Consider the following 17,321-nt stretch of genomic DNA (forward strand, 5'->3'; position numbering starts at 1 on the left):
AGGAGCATCAGGTTTCAGCAGTGCTCTTTCCGCGGACAGAATCATTGTGGAGTGCCCCTCCCCCACCACTGTCAGATCCTCTGTCTGAAGTGTGGTTATGCTCCGTGTGGGGAAAGAACTTGTCCTTTGTAAGGAACACACCCGAGACAGTAATTAATGTCAGAGGCAAGTGCTGCCTGCCACCAGGCCCTGCTCCCAGCACTGCTACCCTGGGGACTGCCTTTCCAGCCCAGGAACTTTGAGGAACATAGCCCCGTGGTGTCTCCATGTAGCACCTCGCTGGACCCCAGAGTCCAGTGTGTGAACTGAAGGGGTTATGTGACTCTTCAGAGCCCTTCTTTTTACATCCAAAAGTTCCAGACAGCAACAAATTTAAGTCGGAAAATAGTTGTATTGTGTCAGGAACCAGACTCTGACTTGCAGTGTGAGGTTTCTGAAGTTTGTTAGTAAGGACATTGATTGAAGGTTGGCTTGCCGCTGGAGCCATCCTTGGCTACTGGGTGCCCAGCAGAGAGGAGTCTGGCTGGGCAGTTCCTTCCCTCCCATCTTCCCCTGACTTGATGAGAAGCAGAGGGAACCTCTCCTGGGAAGTCTCTGTAGGTCAGAGCTAATTGTACCTGGAGCCTGTTCACATGGCCACACCTCACTTCAAGGAGCCTGCGAAAAGGAGTCTGGATGGGGGCGCAGGACGAAGTGAAAGGTGCTGGCCCTTTCTGCAGCAGTCTGCCCAGTGCAGAGATGGCTCCGCATGACCCTGATTACATCATGAGGAAAGGAGATGAGGCCAGAGGGGCAAAACCAAAAGATTGTCAGGGTCGGGCACTTTTTTTTTTTTTTTTTTGGTTCTTTTTTTTTCGGAGCTGGGGACCGAACCCAGGGCCTTGTGCTTCCTAGGCAAGCGCTCTACCACTGAGCTAAATCCCCAACCCCTGGTCGGACACTTCTTGAAGTTGATAAATCACCAACAGAAGAACCAAGACATGGAAGCTGGGTGGTAGCATTGGCGCCCACCTTTAATCCCAGTAATCAGGAGGAGAGGGGGCTGACCTCTGAAGTCACAGCCAGCCTGGTGCTCGTGCTGGGAAGCAGCTTGATCTCTGCTTGTCGGCTGGGCCGCACTGAGATCTGTCCCTTGTCTCCACTCACTCAAACACAGTGCACATGGCAGTGGAACAGTTCAGGCTCTCAGAGGCTCAGGCTGGCTTTGCTCAGCTGTACGAATGGTGCGCACTTGGCCTTAGAGAGCAGCACCCAGGCATGCAAGCACTGTGGTTTGTGTTGTACGATAACAGGCCTCTAGCCAGAGAATGAAGTGTGTCCCTGCTGTGTGCTCTCTGGCTGTGAGACACAGCGCCATACAAGAGGACAGGATATCATAACTTTTCAGTGTACTGTAAGGAAAATGTTGCCTAGACAGAGACTACTTTAATCTATTTTGTTTAAAGTTGGTTTGCGGTGCCTGCCTTCAGGGCTTCTTCACTCTGCTCAGCTTTCCCAGGCCTCTCAGTGCCTCACTGGTGTGATCTCAGCTGTGTGGAAAGCCTCCGTTGACTAAGGCACTGATATTTGGCCTTTACAGTGTACAGTGTTTGCTCCTTTCCTTTCTGGGCTCCTACTTAAAAAAACAATCTCAGGGCTGGAGAGAGGTGGCTCAGTGGTTAAGAGCACTGACTGTCCTTGCAGAGGTCCTGCGTTAACCCCATGGTGTCCGGCACCACACGGTGTCTGGCAACCATTTGGAACTCCAGTTCCAGGAGTGCCAACACCTTCTGACTTCCATAGTCACACACATGATACACATACATACGTGCAGGCAAAACACTCATACACATAAAATACTTGAACATGTCAGTCTTTATGCCACCAAGGACATTGCTAGAGAGAGAGCATCTATAGAAGTTTCCCATAACAGCAGCAGCGACGGGAGAGTCAGGGACATAGGAGGGAAGGACCTGGACCTGAGGCTCGATGCCCATGGCCTTTTATGCCTTCAGCCCATACGTCCAGGGTGTTGGCCACTTGCCACATGAATCACCTAACTCGAAAAACTTCGTAAAAGTCAAGCGGCCTCCTCTGTCTCTCTTCACATTGTTGTGTGCAGAAACCCCTGTGGTGGTGGCACAGGCAGTGCAGTTGTGGCCCCCAGCATGGCAGGAGGAACAGCAGATGACAGGCCAAGACGTTTCTTCCCCTCTGTGGGATTACTCACTTTACCTCTAGATGGTTTTCTGGAATTTTCTAGAACAAAGTTGCACTGTTCTTAGTCCATAGGGACAGCTCTAAAGAGGCATGGCTTCCTGTGGGTGGGGCACCTCTTACCCAGGGTCTCCAGGCCCTCAGAACAAGGCCTGCTGCTGGTGTCCAGCGTGAACTGGATTGGGTGGGTGGGGAAACTCAGCAGCTGGTAAGACGCTGTTGGTGCTGTTGACCGGGGCTCACAGCCACAGCCTCAGGCGGTCCTCATCGGTCTCTCCCTGCCAGTGCAGTGGTGAGGCCTGACAGGGGTGTGTTTCTGCATTGTTTGAAGTAATTCACGTCCAGGAATTGAAAGAGTGATGCTGACAGCCCCCTTAGTCATGGGCTTGACTGCTAAAGTGGCTTTCCTGGGGAAATTGCCAGTGTGGCTCTGGGGGGACCTTGGCCTGCTGTAGGGCTTTGAGTCTGTGCCGCCTCTCTATGCATACCACCACCAGTGGGTCTGTGGAGGGCTCCATCGTGGCAAAAAAAGCTGGCAACTGGACGAGCCAAGGCAGGTCTCCCAGGCCGTACACACAGGTGTCTTGGGCATCATGGCCTGCAGAAAGAAACAGAGATTTAACTGCCTGTTTCCCCACGAGTTCAATCCCAGTACATGTAAGGGATGCTCACTTCCTCGAGTGTCAGCTGGAGCCTGGGTGTGGGGGGTCACCATGCACAAGAGCTCAGATTAAGTATTGTTCTGTGGTTGTTATTGGTCTCAAAGGGTGGGTTTTGAATTTATCCTGGAGGGATTTCACCTTTGGCCTAGTATTTGAGGAACATTCTAAACACATGAGCCACTAAAGAGCGCTGCTGCACCAGGCAAGGGGGCTCATGCCTATAAATCATAGCACCTGGGAGGCTGCTGAGGCAGGAGGATTGCCATGATTATAAGGACAGAATTAGTACCCAAGCAGTCTGGTCTACTGAGCCCTGGATTCTAATTCCTATTTTAATTAACTTACATCGAGCTTTACTCAGAAGAACTAATGATGGGAGAGGTGCTAACTTTCTACACCAGACCTTTGTGATGAACAGCCCACAAGCAAGGAGAAGCCTGAAAGACCATGGAGTCAGAGTCTGAGAGCTGTGCCAAGGCTGACTACTCACACCTCTGATGGCAGCACTTGGGCAAGTGAGGCGGGAGATGGTGAGCCAGCCCAGCTACACAGCAAGACACTGTCTCAACAGAAAAAGGAACATGGTGGGTGGTGAAAGCTCAGATGTCAGGAGAGAGGGTTTTGACAGATGCTGTCGTAGCTCCCTGGTGAATTAATGTCTACCTTAAAAAAACAAAACAAAAAATGTTCTCACCAGACATGGTGGCATATGCCTTTAATCCCAGGAGGTAAAGACAAGCAGATCTCTGAGCTCCAGGCTAGCCTGGTCTACATAGTGGGAGCCTATCTCCTGCTCACTAGCTGCATGGCTCCCCCGTGCCCTCGTGAGCAGGACTTGTGGTGCACATCTTTAATCCTAGTATTCCACAGGCCGAGGCAGACTGCTCTCTGAGACTTTACCTGTGCACCCTGTGTGACCGTCTCCTGCCTCTGTTCTCTGCTTCGTGGCTCGAATGTGTCCTTCCCATCCAGCACCTGCTGTGGCACCTGGAGCATCTGTGGGGGGAGAAAACCAGGGCTGCGGGAGCGGACAGCTCCCAGCTGCTATAGTGCGAGCTGTGCTGCCTGCCATTGCCCTTCTGGAGATGCAGTTACCGTAAGAAAGACCCGGGCACTGCCCATCAGTGCGTGGGCTGACAAGGGCAGTGTCCACCCTTCCCTGCCTCTCAGAACTCACTGGAGGTGTGCAATGTGCCCTCAGGACCATGCTGGGGCTCTGGGCACATTCCCTTCCAACAGCTCTGGTAGGTGATCTGGGAACAGGACTTGCAATGGGTCTAGGAGATCACAGATTGCTCCAAGATCATTCCTGCTGGGTCCCTGTCTGCAAGTGTGTTATTAATCAGCAGCCACAGGCGGCCGTGCTTGAAGCAGCATGCTGTGAGGGAACCAGTCAACCTCTCGAAGATGACAGTATAAACTCACTTAAAGGACACCAGAGTCCCCGCAGAAGGGGTGGGGTTGCCACAGACAGCATCAGTTTTCCTGTTTGGGGGGTTTTGTTTTTCTGTTTTCTAGTCAAGAGCTCACTCTAGCTCAGGCTGTACTGTACAGCTGTCCCCCTGCCTCAGCCCAAGAGCTGTGATTTACAGGTGTGAGCCCTTAGCACACTCCTAGGCTGCAGTGACTGTCCAGTAATGTTACTAAGTGAACAAAAAAATTCAGATTCTTCCAAACACTTATGCCCAGGATTTCTAAACGATTGTTTGGAAGAGACACAGACGAGCCTAAAATATCCAGGTTGGATGGGAACATGACGAGACTGTCTCCCTGACTCCACACTCCTAAAACAAGAGGCCCCCCATTTTCTTTGAGTGGAAGGCCTTGTGAGATGTAGGCCCTGTACAAAGCCACAGCAAGACAGCTGAAAGAGTCAGCCCCTGCCAGCTTCTTCCCTGAGTGTCCCCCACACCTTGAGTAGTCCTACCTTTCAGTCGGTTCAGAGTCACCCAGTAATGCTGCTCTGGGCTGAGGATGTCTTTGGACCACTGCAGCATGTCTTTCGCACGGGGATCAGTTAGGACGAACTCTACAAAATTTCTCGTAAGTGCATAGTAAGCACTTCCAGAGTGAATTGTTAGATTACGGGGTGGTTTTGGTTTGAACCTTGTATTTGGAGATGTGTAGCTATTTTCATTGGAGCTGGGCTTTGGAGGGCTTTGGCCGGTCTTGGGTTTCGTGTTTGAGGGTGGGGTCACCCCAGGAGTGATGTTTTTACCCTTCCACCTGGTTCTGATGTAGTGGATGATTTCTTTGTTGGTTTTGATAGGGAATTCCTGCCCACCGAGATTCATGACATAGCGCCATTGAAGTGGGGAACGGACCAGGTCCCTCATGCAGTCAATCTCTGCCTGCAGCCTCCTGAGGTTGTCATGCGCCACCTTCTGTGTCTTTGATGAAAGAAAGACGTTTCTGAAACAGCCCACGAAGGTCTGCATGGCACTCTTAAACTTCGTGGGGGCCTTGTCATCAGTGTGGATACAGTAGACGTTTTGAGGTGCATAAATTGCTCTGAGAAGCCGCACAAGCATGGCTAGTTCCTTAGGAGCATGGATAACATAGGCCAAAGAGAAGTTCCCCTCTTCTGCAGACAGGGGTCTGGTTATGAAATGCAGCCCCTGGGCCATCCTGGAGCAGTTTCCAGGAGTGCTCAAATGAGCGAGTACTTCAGAGTTCCGAGGGGGTCTGCAGAATTGTGCAATCTGCGGGGCGGCCTTTTTCCCCTCAAATAAAGCCGAGCACAGCTCATCTGGATAGAAGCCACATTCCACCACAGCTGGGCGGGTGGGTTCAGCGTCAGCCTCCTCAGGCCCTGGACTTCTCAGGTAAAGGAAGATGAAGGCGCAGATCATGCCACACGCCACCAGCCCAGCCTTCGTGGTCCAGAGCCGGCTCATGCTTTGAGCTGTCAGGGTGTTGTCGCCACCATAGTCTGAAAGGTTTTCCTCTCAGTTTCCTAAAGGAGCAACAGAACATTCAGAGAGGAGGGTACCTTCCTCCAGCCCCTGCCACCCCAACTCTCAGAAGCACATTCACTGTATGTTCTTTTTTTTTTTTTTTTTTTTTTTTTTTTTTTTTTTTTTTTTGGTTCTTTTTTTCGGAGCTGGGGACCGAACCCAGGGCCTTGCGCTTCCTAGGTAAGCACTCTACCACTGAGCTAAATCCCCAGCCCCCACTGTATGTTCTTAAGGGCGTCGTTTGGACTGGGGTGTAGCACAGTTGGGGGATTACCTGCCTGACATTGGTGACCCCTGGGTCCCCATGAACCCATGGGTGTTCATGTGTCAGCTCTGTAGAGTGGGTGGAGACAGGAAGAGCAGGAGTTCAAGGTCATTGCTGGCTACACAGCAGTGTCCAGGGATCAGTGGATGGACAGATGGGTGGGTGGACAGATAGGTGGATGGACAGATAGGTGGATGGACGGATGGAAAAGTGCCATTTGAGCAGAACTTGGTTTATTGGCTTCTTTCTTTCTGCCTTTTGTTTTTTCAGAGGGGCTGACATTGGACTTTAGGGTTTACATATCCTCCTGTCTCCGGCCTAAGTCTCTGGACTGCAGGTGACTTGGGCACACCCGGGTATAAATGTGTGTACGCTCTGAAACTCCACATCAGGGCAGCTTCCCCTATGTTTCCTTATACCCCTGGTAAGCCATCTGCCTTTCTACCCCACCTTGCAACAGCTATTTATGTGGTTTCTGTGTTCCTGGACTGCTTTGCATGTTCTGTAATGGGACATAGTGGACTCATACAGTGGATTCTTGGTAGGGGTGGTTTCTCCTAGTTATGATAGTGATTTCGAGAGTCATTCTCATCAGCTCCGTTCCCCGTAGCCCTTCTTTATTGCTCAGTGATGCCCCATCTCATAGTCAGGCACAATCTGTCTGTTCGGTGTCTCATTGTTACAGAGACGCTGTCATCAGCGTGCACGGGTCTTTGTGTAGACATGTTTTGTCTGTCTCCAGTGCGTGTGGGGTAGTGAAGCGGCCTCTCCCATGCTGGGTGTATAGCCTCACTCTGGGCTTCTCCAGGTCAGTAGTACAGCAGCAGGTAGATTCCCCACACTCTGCACTAGTCAGCACTCCATTCCCATGGAAACCATCCTAATTGGTTTGTGAGGGGTGATTCCCTGTGGTGTCACTGTGTGTCCTTGATGACTCCTCTGCTGAGCACAACTCACGAGCTGACCCCTGTTTTCACGCCTTTTTCCATTACATTGAGTCTGAATCTGAATTTGAATGACAAATTGAGAGCGATCCTGTGGTTACAAAGTTGAACCTGTTGAAATGCAGATGAACTGCTCTTAGGCATTAGAGTCAGGGTGGGTGATGGTGGCTCTTGATGCTGCCTTGGTGAGCTGTCTAGAAGCCACCATGGTGAGCTGTCTAGAAGCGGATAGGAGTTGAGCAGGTACAGCTGCAGACAGTGCTGGAGCACATCAGTGAGGTGACTGCTGCTTACCTACCATCATTGTCCTCCTGCACCGAGAGGAGAGCTGGGCGGGCGGGAGGTCCTGCTGTTTGTGAATCCTGGTTCTTTGCTCCCGTAAAACTCATGTTGTCATGGCTGATGGACTTCAGGAGCTCTTTTCCTTAGTGTGACTGGGGAGTTGGTAGAGCTCTGAGTTACTCTCAGGTTTCACAGCCTTGAGAGCGCTGCCTGTCTCTGGTGTTTTATAAACCACATTGATGTTCACTGTGGTTTCTGAACACCTAGCAAACTTTGAAATACAAAACAGCTGCTGCCCCGGGTGCTGCTCACAGATCCAGTCAACTCGAGTCAATCGCCGAGAGCATCAAACCTTAGGGTCTCCTTTACAAAAGAGTTTATAGAGCTCGCAAGGTCTCCCTTCATAAGCACTCTGTTGTCTCCTCATCTCAAGTCTGCTCCTCAGAATAAACGGCCCCGCCCCCAGTGCAGACGTCCCCAGGAAGGAGAACCCTTGTCGAAAGACACAGATAAGCCTCTCCCCACACTCAGGGTTCTTAGTCGTTGTCATCTCAGGCTTTACTTATTTTTCAGCTTGCTTGGGTGTTTTGAGTCTCACTAGGTGGTTCTGTCTGTCCTGGAACTCACTGTAGACCAGACTGGCCAGGAACGCACAGAGCTCTGTGCTAGGGTTCAGGGCATGCGCCACCATACCCAGCTGGAACTTGGGAATTGTGACCAAGGTACACAGTAAGTACTCATGGCTTGGCACACTCCTCCTGGTAGCGTATGTTTTACCAGGAAGAAGACTCGGAGTCTGTTTGGTTCTCACACTGGCAGAGTGTGCCCCCTGTAAACCTCCTGCTGTAGCCATGCCCTAGGGACTCTGTTTCAGACATTTATCTAATTAAATGAAGACAGTCCCCAGGGTAGCCCAGTGTCCTTCAGGGCAATTCCTGGCCTAAGTGGTTTTCTGCCTTTTGTAGGTGGTGAGAGAAAAGTGGGTCTTTCTTATCACCTTTTCCTGGTCCGCAGCCCAGCTGATACTGGGCTCTGTCTCTGTCACCCACTCAGACTCCACTGCCCAGCCAGCTGCTAGTTCAGCACAAGCCGGCCCACTGCTTCTACTCAGTATATTGTCACATGAGCTCCATACTACTCCTCTTGAGAATTCTTGTCATTTGATCAGCAGTTTTCAGAGTTCCTCAAGCTTTCCAAAGCCCAGCTCACTGTTGATTCCTCACTGAGAGCCGTTGAACTTGAAGGCTGAACACAAACCAGGGAGCCAGGCCAGTGGGTGCCACGGGACCTCCCGAGTGTCCCTTCTCCTGATCCTCTCTCTCCCTGGGGTCATCACCGGCCTGCTACTTAATGGTCACCGACCCCATGTGTCACAGCTACTTTCTGAGCATGGTGACACAAGTCACTGTGGTCACAGCAAGGCAGGTTCTCTTCTGCCCTCTTTGTCCTCCCTGGGCTCAGGACAGTGTCCACAGCACCATGGACATCAGCTTTTATCAACTGCTAGACGTGTTAGTTGGGCTAATCTGAGCCCACGGGCCGTCCATAAGATGGGCATCTTGTTCAGTGTGTTTACGTACCCTGTGTGCTTTCAGAAGCAGGCTCTGGCAGTGGCCTTAAGTAAGTTAGGGTTAAGATATGGTGGCTTAACACCTGTGAAATGTCATCTGTCACATGCTGTGGAAATGGTCCACCGTGGTTTTCCTTTTCTTAAAGCCAAAAACCATGGACTATTTTTGAGGGGAAAGTGATGCCCACTCATCATACATCGCTAATCATGTGTCCGCAGTCACAGGCAGCTGTGCCTGCTGCTGTGTTTACAGTCACAGAAAACCCTGTCTCCTTCAGAACGTACACCTGCTTGCCACGATGCCCACCATCGCCTCCCCATCCTGTTATCCACACTCACCGGGTGCAGGTCCCTCCCGTTCCTGGCGGGAACTTGGGCAGGTGCTGGCCTGGCCACCTCTCCTCTCACCTCTCCCCGACTCCAGTGCTCCCCGATGCTTCCCTTAGGCGGCTCCTGCTTAGAGTTGCCTGGCAGGCTGGGCTGCCTCTGCGTCCCTGGGGACTTGCATTCTTGTTGATCCTGACATGTTGTGGAAAAGACTGCCGAGTTTGATCCTGAGAATTCAAGAGTGTACACCTGCCAGGAAAGAGGGGTGGGGCATAAAGCAAAGCAGTGAGAGGTGCTGACAGGCAGCCAGCCGAGGAAGGTGCAGACTCTCACTCTGAACAGCACACGCCGGGCGGGGCGGGGCGGGGCTCAACCCGCAGACTCAGAAAACCGCTGGTTCTGGTTGGCCTAGTAGTTTCTAAGATCTTGGTCATATTCCTAATGTGCTCTTCAACGCCTTTCATCTCAGCATTCTGCACGTGAGAGACTGAGGCGGGTGTATCCTAATTCCCAGTTAGCCTAGTCTGCAAAGTGTTCTCCAGGCCTGCCAAGGCTACACAGTGAAACACTGCCTCAGACAGACACAAAACAACAAAAGAGTCCTTTCTGACACCTTTGTCTTTAGGTTCATTCTGGACAGATCTACTTCTGCACATTCATTCCCTTACTCACACATGCCCCTGAGCACTGAAAGAGGTCAGAAGACCCCTTGCAGAGGCCAGTTCTCCCACCATGAGGGTTCTAGGAATTGTGTTCAGGCTGGAGGCGCAGCAGCGGGCGTCCTCCCCGATGAACCATCTCGCTGACCCGACAGACATGTTTTCAGTAAAGAAATGAAGTTGACAGCGCTCAGTGCGGCTCTGTGAGAGAGTGTTCCACTAGCTCATGGGATTCTGGGTTCCACACAGCACAGAACACGGACAGGAGAAGCGCAGCACTGAAGATTCGTCCCCTCCTGTGGTTCTAGATTCCCCAGCAGATGGTGGGGTGGACGGCGGTGTCTTCGCCTGCTAGCAAGCGAACCTGAGGCCTGAGTATGTTTTGTGTAGCAGCTGTCACGGCTGCTATAGAAATCGGTCTGAGTGAAGTGGTTGGCAGAGTCTCCATGACCTTCAGGCCTGACCCTCAGCAAGGTCCTGATGGCACAGAGCAAGTACAGCCTGCGCCTGGCTGGTGCCCGACCTCTTCTGTCCAGGCTGTTTCTGTACAGCAGCTTTAGAGGAGCAGCCAGGCACGGTGCACACGGTGTAACAGCAGAGGCCGACCTGGGCCACCAGGGAGACCTTGTCTATCACTCCAGCACTTGGAAGGCTGAGACAGGAGAATTGCCATGAGTTCCAGGCCAGCTTAAATTAAGTACTTCTCAGCTAACCTGGGAAGGAGGCAAAACTGTTCCAACAGATGTGCTGAGTCCCCGTGGACCATCTCTGCATCAGCCCTGCCCTTTCCTCCCATCACAGGGCCTTCATCCACGCGGAATTGCTAGCTGCCATGGCTGGCTGCTTCCTTCCTTCATCTTGTTCCCTAGGATGGATGCATCCTCACCTGCATCCAAGGTTGGGTGTAAGGAAGCTCTCCCGAGGCCAGGGCATGTGACATGTGACCTGGAGGACCCTGTCTTGAGGGCCAGCCCCACTTAGCTTAGATCTAAGTAACCGACATCATTGAGTGTTAATGGGACTTGGGGGGGGGGTGCCTTCGGTTGTTTGTTTTTGCTTTGGGGTTGGGGTTTTATTGTGTAGTCTATGTTGGCCCGAGATTCCATGTGTAGCCTAGGCTGGTCGTGAACTCATGTAGTTCTGCCTCAATCACCTTAGCGCTGGGATGATAGGCTCCAGACAGTTCATTAAAGGGCTGAAGAGATTGTTCAGTGGTTAAGAGCACTGGCTGCTCTTCCTGAGGTCCTGAGTTTAATTCCCACATGGTGGCTCACAACCATCTGTAATCGGGTCTGATGCCCTCTTCTGGTGTGTCTGAAGACAGCTACGTGTACTCACATACATAAAACAAATAATTCTTTTTAAAAAAAAATATATAGTTCATTAAGAAAAAGAAAGGTTGTGTGTGTGTGTGTGTGTGTGTGTGTGTGTGTGTGTGTGTGTGTCTACGTCTACATGAGTGTATGTGCACAACTTGATGCAGGTACCCAAGACAAGAGAGTGTCAGATCCCCTGGAATTGCAGTTACAGGTGGTGAGCCACTGACTGGGAACTGGGGACTGAGCGTGGGTCCCTGACAAGAGCAGGAAGCATCCTTAACCACCGAGCCATGTCTCCAGCTCCAGATCCTAACGGTTGGTGGCTTATCAAGAGTTATCAGTTCTGGGTATGTGTGTCCAGAGCCAGGCCACAGCCATGGCTGTTTCCAAAGGAGGTTGTTGCCAGCACCATGAAGGGAGCAGGGGCAGGATAGGCAGGGAAGGTCACCCTGAGCTCCCAGGAGGAGAGCCTCTAGTGTGCGGCCAAGTCTGCTTACACCAAGAGTTGAAGGTCAGCCAAGTTGCTTAGTGAGACCCAGGCTCAAGAGAGAAACACTAAGCAGGTTTTAAGGGTCAGCATCTTTCCAGGTCTGGGTTCTTTTTCGTCACAACCATCCTGAATGCACAGAGAATGGTCTTCGAGCAGCATCCTGACCCGTTCGCTCCTGACGGTCTCTTAGGTCAGGGATACTAACCCTGCCTGTGCAGGGCTGACTGGGTTTCCTCAGCTTGACACAAACCTAGAGTCACCTGAGAGGAAGGTGCCTCAGGTGAGACGATGACGCCTCTGTGAGGCTGGCCCATGAGGCATTTTTTTCACTGGTGATTGGGATGGGAGGATCCAATTCACTCTGGGCCATGCCACTCTGAATGGTTTAAGAAAGGCTGAGCAGACAGGGAAAGTGTTTTCCGTGATCTTCTCTTCAGTTCCTGCCTCCAGATTCCTACCTTGACTCACCTCAGTGGTGGAGTGTGGCTGGAGTGCTGTGAGCAGAAAGAGGCCCTTTCCTCACAAGTCGCTGTGGACATGTTGCTTATCACAGCAGCTAAGACAGGCGGTGCCAGTCCTGGACTAGGAATTCTGTCCTCACAAAATTCTCCTTCACAGTCTTGTGTGACATGATTTTGTGTCAAGCTTTTCGATTGTAAAACCCACTGGTAGCTTCTCTGGGGTTAAAACTAAGAAGCAGGAAGGTCTGTGCCTCTGGAGAGAAACTGGAGCTGAGGAGGGAGGATGGCCCTGCACTAAGGGTCCCTCCTCCTGCACTCTGCACTGTCCTCAGGGGGGTTAGTTACGATGCCTGCCGTGCCTCCAAGCCCCTGGGGCCTTCCTTCTCACCTCACTCAGTTACAGAAAAGTCCCTTTTCATTCCTCCCTCACTGACGGTTCTCTACCCAAGTGTCCCCTGGTCCCACATTTCCCAGGGGACCACCTGCTCAGAGGCTGTTCCTCCCCACCTCCCCGCCTGTCATGATGCTGAGATAGCCCTCGACCTCAGTGGGAACCTCCCTTTATGTCATGTCTTTGGAGGCCACCGAACTCAGGGCTCACAAATATCTTCTGTCAGCAACACTCCTCAGGAAAACCCTGAGAAAGAAGCAGACCCTGACCTGAAAGGTAGCTTTGAACTAAACCACTCACCAGCCCTGTGGGGTGCAGGAGACTAAAGCCCACACACTGACCTCTGACCTGTATGCCCAGAGGTGCCAGAGACTTTGGGCCTTCTCAAAGGAAAGGGTCTTCCTGCTTATCAGCTTTCTTCTCTCTCTCTCTCTCTCTCTCTCTCTCTCTCTCTCTCTCTCTCTCTCTTTTCTTTTTTTTCCTGAGCTACGAACTGAACCCAGAGCCTTTCACTTGCTAGGCAAGCGCTCTACCACTGAGCTAAATCCCCAACCCCTGTTTATCAGCTTTCTTACAGAGAATGGCAGTGGCACCTCTTCCCAGGTGTGACAGCCAGAATCATCTGCAGACTGTGTGGAGTCCTGGGGAACAGAGCAGCCACCTGTGAGGGTCTTTTCTGTGGAGTCAAACCACCCTTACAGCTGAGGAGACTCCCTGGAGACAGGAGCAAATGCCTCTGTCTGTGTAGGAGAGGTTCCTTGCTCTCTGACATTGTCCTTCTTCCTGCCAAGACTAGCATTTAGAACTATGCAGATAATGTGAAAAAGGTCCCAGGCCACTCAGTGCCTGGGTCTTCATTCTCAGGGGAGGAAGGGACTTAATGGTCTGGTGGCCTCTCCGAGGTGGTGGCTTGCTTGTGAACAATTCTGTGAATATGGGTGTGTGTGCAGTTGGCAGAGCTGAGCATGAACTGACAAGTGTCTGTTCCTTCCTCTAGGACACCACTGGGACACCTTGGACATGGCTCAGTCTTGTCCTGCTAAGATGTGTCTGGGGTCACCCTTAGCACTTTGTGGAACGACTATCGGAAGTTAGCAGATAGCTGTATTTTCAGCTAGGGCCTGTCGCCACACCAGTAGGCGTGCTGTTGGTACAGAGCAGTGTGGGATGGGAGGACGAGCGTGCTCACACAGGGAACCAGGCCTCAGCCACACAATGTAGCTGCCTCAGATGGTTCCACTGCTCAGTCTTTGCTCAGACCTGGTTAGTCAGACTCCCAAAGGGAAAGCAGGTGTCCAGCTTGGACCAGTGTGTGCAGTCTGATACATGAACCACCCGTCAGCTATCCAGAGTTGGACTGCCAGGCTGTGCTGCTCTGGGCACATGGGCCCAAGAGCAGCTGACCCAAGATGCAGGCAAACTGACAGGAGCCTAGCAAGGGCTGGAGGCCAGTGGAGAGTGAACAGCGGGACCTTCGGTGCCTCCCTCCTGTGGTGACTGACTCTCCTGTCTTTTGCTCTTCAGTGCGGGGCTGCCTTCCAGGAGGAGGACATCATTGTGCTCAATGGCACCAAGGAGGATGTGGAGATGCTGAAGAGGAGGATGGAAGAGAGGAGGCTGCGGGCCAAGCTGGAGAAGGTAAGAGGGGGCTTCGCTTCTGCCCCAGAGCCTGTCGCAAACCATCCTGCCCCCTTAGCAGATGCTGCCCGGGGTACATAGCTGAGTTTTGTCAACCTAGAAGGCCTGGCCTCTAGAAACAGTCAGGGCTTGACTGCATTGGGCTTCCGTCACCAGGCAGGTGGCTGGTTGGTGGCTCAAGGCACAATGGTGTAGGGAAGGTTTAAAGATGGCGCAGGCACTTGCCTGCAGTGTGGATGAGGGAGCTCACAGGAGACACAGTCATTACGTAGAGAAGAGCACACGGGGGCTGCGCTGTGGGTCAGCAGTAGAGTGAGAGGCCCTAGGTTCTGTCACCAGTGCAGAGAAAGAAAGGACGACTCAGTGCATTTTCATAGCTTGTAAAGGTGAGAGCAGAAGCCGCCATCATCCAGCAGGTCTGAAGACCCCATCCTCAGCCACTGCAGTGTGGTCCAACATGCATGGCAGGGAGAAGCTGAGGGGTCGGACTCCAGCGTGGCTCTAATTGTGGTGGTGTTGTTGTTGTTGTTGTTGTTAAGCTAAAGGTAAACTTGGGCCTACCTTGTGTTTTCACTAAGGTAGAAATCCAGATGTGCACACCTGTAACCTTGTCCTCCTAAGGCAGAGTCAGGAGGGTTTGGAGAGCCACGGGCTAGGTATGGCTTAGTGGTAGAGCACCCGCCTCTCATATACAGAGTCACGAGTTTGATCCCAGCACTGAAACAGTGTGGTCCAAGGGAATAAGGCTGTAGTGAGGGAAGGGGCTTCAGAACTTTGTTTGTGCCTTTTAGTCATAGAAGAAAGAAAGAAAGATCACATCACCCACGAGTGATGGAAGTTTCATGGTCGTGAGGTCTAAAAAGCTGATGGTTACACCACCAGGGATCCATCTTCTCGGGGGAAGCAAATCCTGCTCATCTCTTCCTTCGTCATCGTGAAGAGTGTGTGTGGCACACGCAGATGCCCCGAAGCCCTGGGGGCGGTGGAGCTTAACCATCTGTCTGTGTGTGATGTTAATTCCAAACTAGCTTTCAGCATCACTCCACTCACCATCACGGGAGCATAGGAAACCGAAGTGTCTTCCACAAGAGACAGCAGCCAAGGGGATCCCACAGGTTTTTGCTGCCCTTGGTCAGTTTTTTAAAAGTGCAAGGAGAGGCATAGTGTGCTGAAAGCAGCAGGAGCCTTGTCAACCTAGGAGGCCTAGTAGCTCCCTGAGGGACTCTCCCATCACAGGCTTCCTGCCAGGTCCTACAGGGCCCTGTGGGACTGGATCCCCTCTGCAGCCTCCTCAGCAGGGCCTCTGTGACCGCGTGTGGATACTGCTACCAAGATACAAAATATTTCCCAAATATGTTCGCCTGCTGTCAGGGCTCGTGTCTCTGTGTGCACCTCCAGTTCTGAACAGCCCAGCCGTCAGTGGGAGCAGGAGGACGGAGCGTTCGTCTCTGTCGAATTGTGTGACTGTGGTGTGTGGGCACAACAAGATGTCAGGTGTCTTCCTCTGTCATTCTGCTCTTGAGACAGGGTCTCTCACTAAACCTGAAGACCACCATTTTAGCATGACTGTCTAACCAGCAAGTTGTCAGGGTCCTAGTCTCTTACCTGCCAGTTCTGGGGTACAAACTTACGCAGACATGCCCAGGTTTCTGCAATGGGTGCTTCTGTACTACGATATCTCCTTGGTCTGTGGGGTTTTTGGTTTTTTTAGCAACAGCCTTCACAGATTTGTGTGTGCGCATGTCATATGTGAAATGAGCTGTTTCTTACCATGATTTTCAAATGTGTTAAGTCACATTGCATGGATGTCACTCATCGAAGTCCACCATCAAGAAAGGTCTTTTGTTCAGTGTAAGAGATGACAGCCTTCTAGAATTCATTATTTTGTTTTTATGTTAGAGACAGGGTCTTGTGAAGTCCAGGCTGGCCTCGGACTTACTGGTCTTAAACTCAAGACTCTCTTGGCTCTGCCTCCCCAGTGCTGAGACAGTAGGTGTCACAGCCTAGGCTGTGTCTCTGGTACACTCTTGGGGTTTTAAAGTAAGTTGTGACCTGCACTTGTGATCATCCGTGTGGTTAAATATAATTTCAGAATGGGGGATGAACAGTAACTATGTTACCAATCCAGCCTCTAAAAGTCTCATGCCAGCAGCCTAGTGTCTCACCAGCTAAAGTTCTTCAGTGAACGCCTCCAAGCCTTACAGCTAAACATCGTTTGATCGCTCTGGAACTGAGTTCTCAGAGTGAATGAGAGGCCATGTATGTTCATGTATGTATAATTTATGTGATTGTTAACTGTTCTTTTGTGTACGATAGTCCCTGGAGATGGTGGCCTTTTATGTTTGTACTCTGGTGTTAGGGATCAAATTCAGGGCCTCCTGAACACTAGCTGCTGCCCCATCACAGAGCAACCTCTGTGGAGTCACTGAGCCCATCTGTATGAGTCTGTGTGGACTCAGCCATGTGTGGTCGCTTGCTTGTAGACAGGTCATCCTCAGAGAGTGTCAGGCCATCCGAGGGACCCTGGGCTTCAGGCAGGCCACGGCCACTGTGGTCCACCTAATCCGAGCTGACCTCCACTGTCAGTTCCTTCTCTGTCTGTGCTAAAACACCAGGACCAGTGGCAGCCTACAGGGGCTCACAGTTCTACGGGGTAAGAATCCGTCGAGACCAGAAGGCATGGCCTCAAGAGCAGGAAGCTGAGAGAGAACACCTCTATCCACACTCAGGAAGCAGGGTGAACCGGATCTGGGCCGGGGTTTATGCCCCAGTAGTGCACCTCCATTTGTTGGAGGTTCCCTGAACTCCCAAACAGCACCCCCAATTTGGGATCAACTGTTCAAATAGGCAATAACCTTTGCGAGGCTTCCCCACACCACCACAGCCTCCAAAGGTTTCTTTCTTCTTACAGAAAACAAAGAAACCGAAGACAGCCGAGAGTGCTTCAAAGCTGGGCATCTCACAAGGTATGACCTTAAGGACCTGGGTGTGGTTCCTCCCGTATCCTGGGGCTCTGCTTAGGCTGAAGGTTTGTTCTTACTGATTCTGTCTTGCACAGACTCTGCAGGGCCATCAAAGGCGAAGGCGGGCAAGTCTGAGGAGGCGGACCCCGATCCTAGGGAGAAGAAAAGCTCCTTGGCGCCCAGGGGCACAGGTGGGT

The 17,321-nt window shown here is 51.8% G+C and overlaps 2 protein-coding genes across 4 annotated transcripts in view; one reads left to right on the top strand and one right to left on the bottom strand.

Moving 5' to 3' along the window:
- Rtfdc1 (replication termination factor 2 domain containing 1) overlaps nt 1–17,321 on the top strand; it is a 31,307-nt gene that overhangs the window by 10,772 nt on the left and 3,214 nt on the right. Inside the window, exons 6-8 of one of the 2 annotated variants that reach the window (XM_039104652.2) lie at nt 14,048–14,161; nt 17,026–17,127; nt 17,220–17,315. In XM_039104652.2, the coding sequence (XP_038960580.1) occupies nt 14,048–14,161; nt 17,026–17,127; nt 17,220–17,315 (312 nt within the window). 2 annotated transcript variants of the gene reach the window in all.
- Gcnt7 (glucosaminyl (N-acetyl) transferase family member 7) lies at nt 1,837–12,270 on the bottom strand. 2 transcript variants are annotated; one of them, XM_063282977.1, is made up of 4 exons: nt 9,216–12,270; nt 4,786–5,814; nt 3,759–3,854; nt 1,837–2,794 (listed from the first exon to the last, which is right to left on the bottom strand). In XM_063282977.1, the coding sequence occupies exons 2-4, from the start codon at nt 5,753–5,755 to the stop codon at nt 2,571–2,573; spliced, it is 1,290 nt and encodes a 429-aa protein (XP_063139047.1). In that variant the 5' UTR covers nt 5,756–5,814; nt 9,216–12,270; the 3' UTR covers nt 1,837–2,570. The 2 variants fall into 2 exon arrangements, with proteins under 2 accessions (XP_063139047.1, NP_001406465.1); NM_001419536.1 differs by lacking the exon at nt 9,216–12,270 and having other exon boundaries at nt 4,786–5,891.

The sequence above is a fragment of the Rattus norvegicus genome, chromosome 3, assembly GCF_036323735.1.
Source record: "Rattus norvegicus strain BN/NHsdMcwi chromosome 3, GRCr8, whole genome shotgun sequence".
NCBI lineage: Eukaryota > Metazoa > Chordata > Mammalia > Rodentia > Muridae > Rattus > Rattus norvegicus.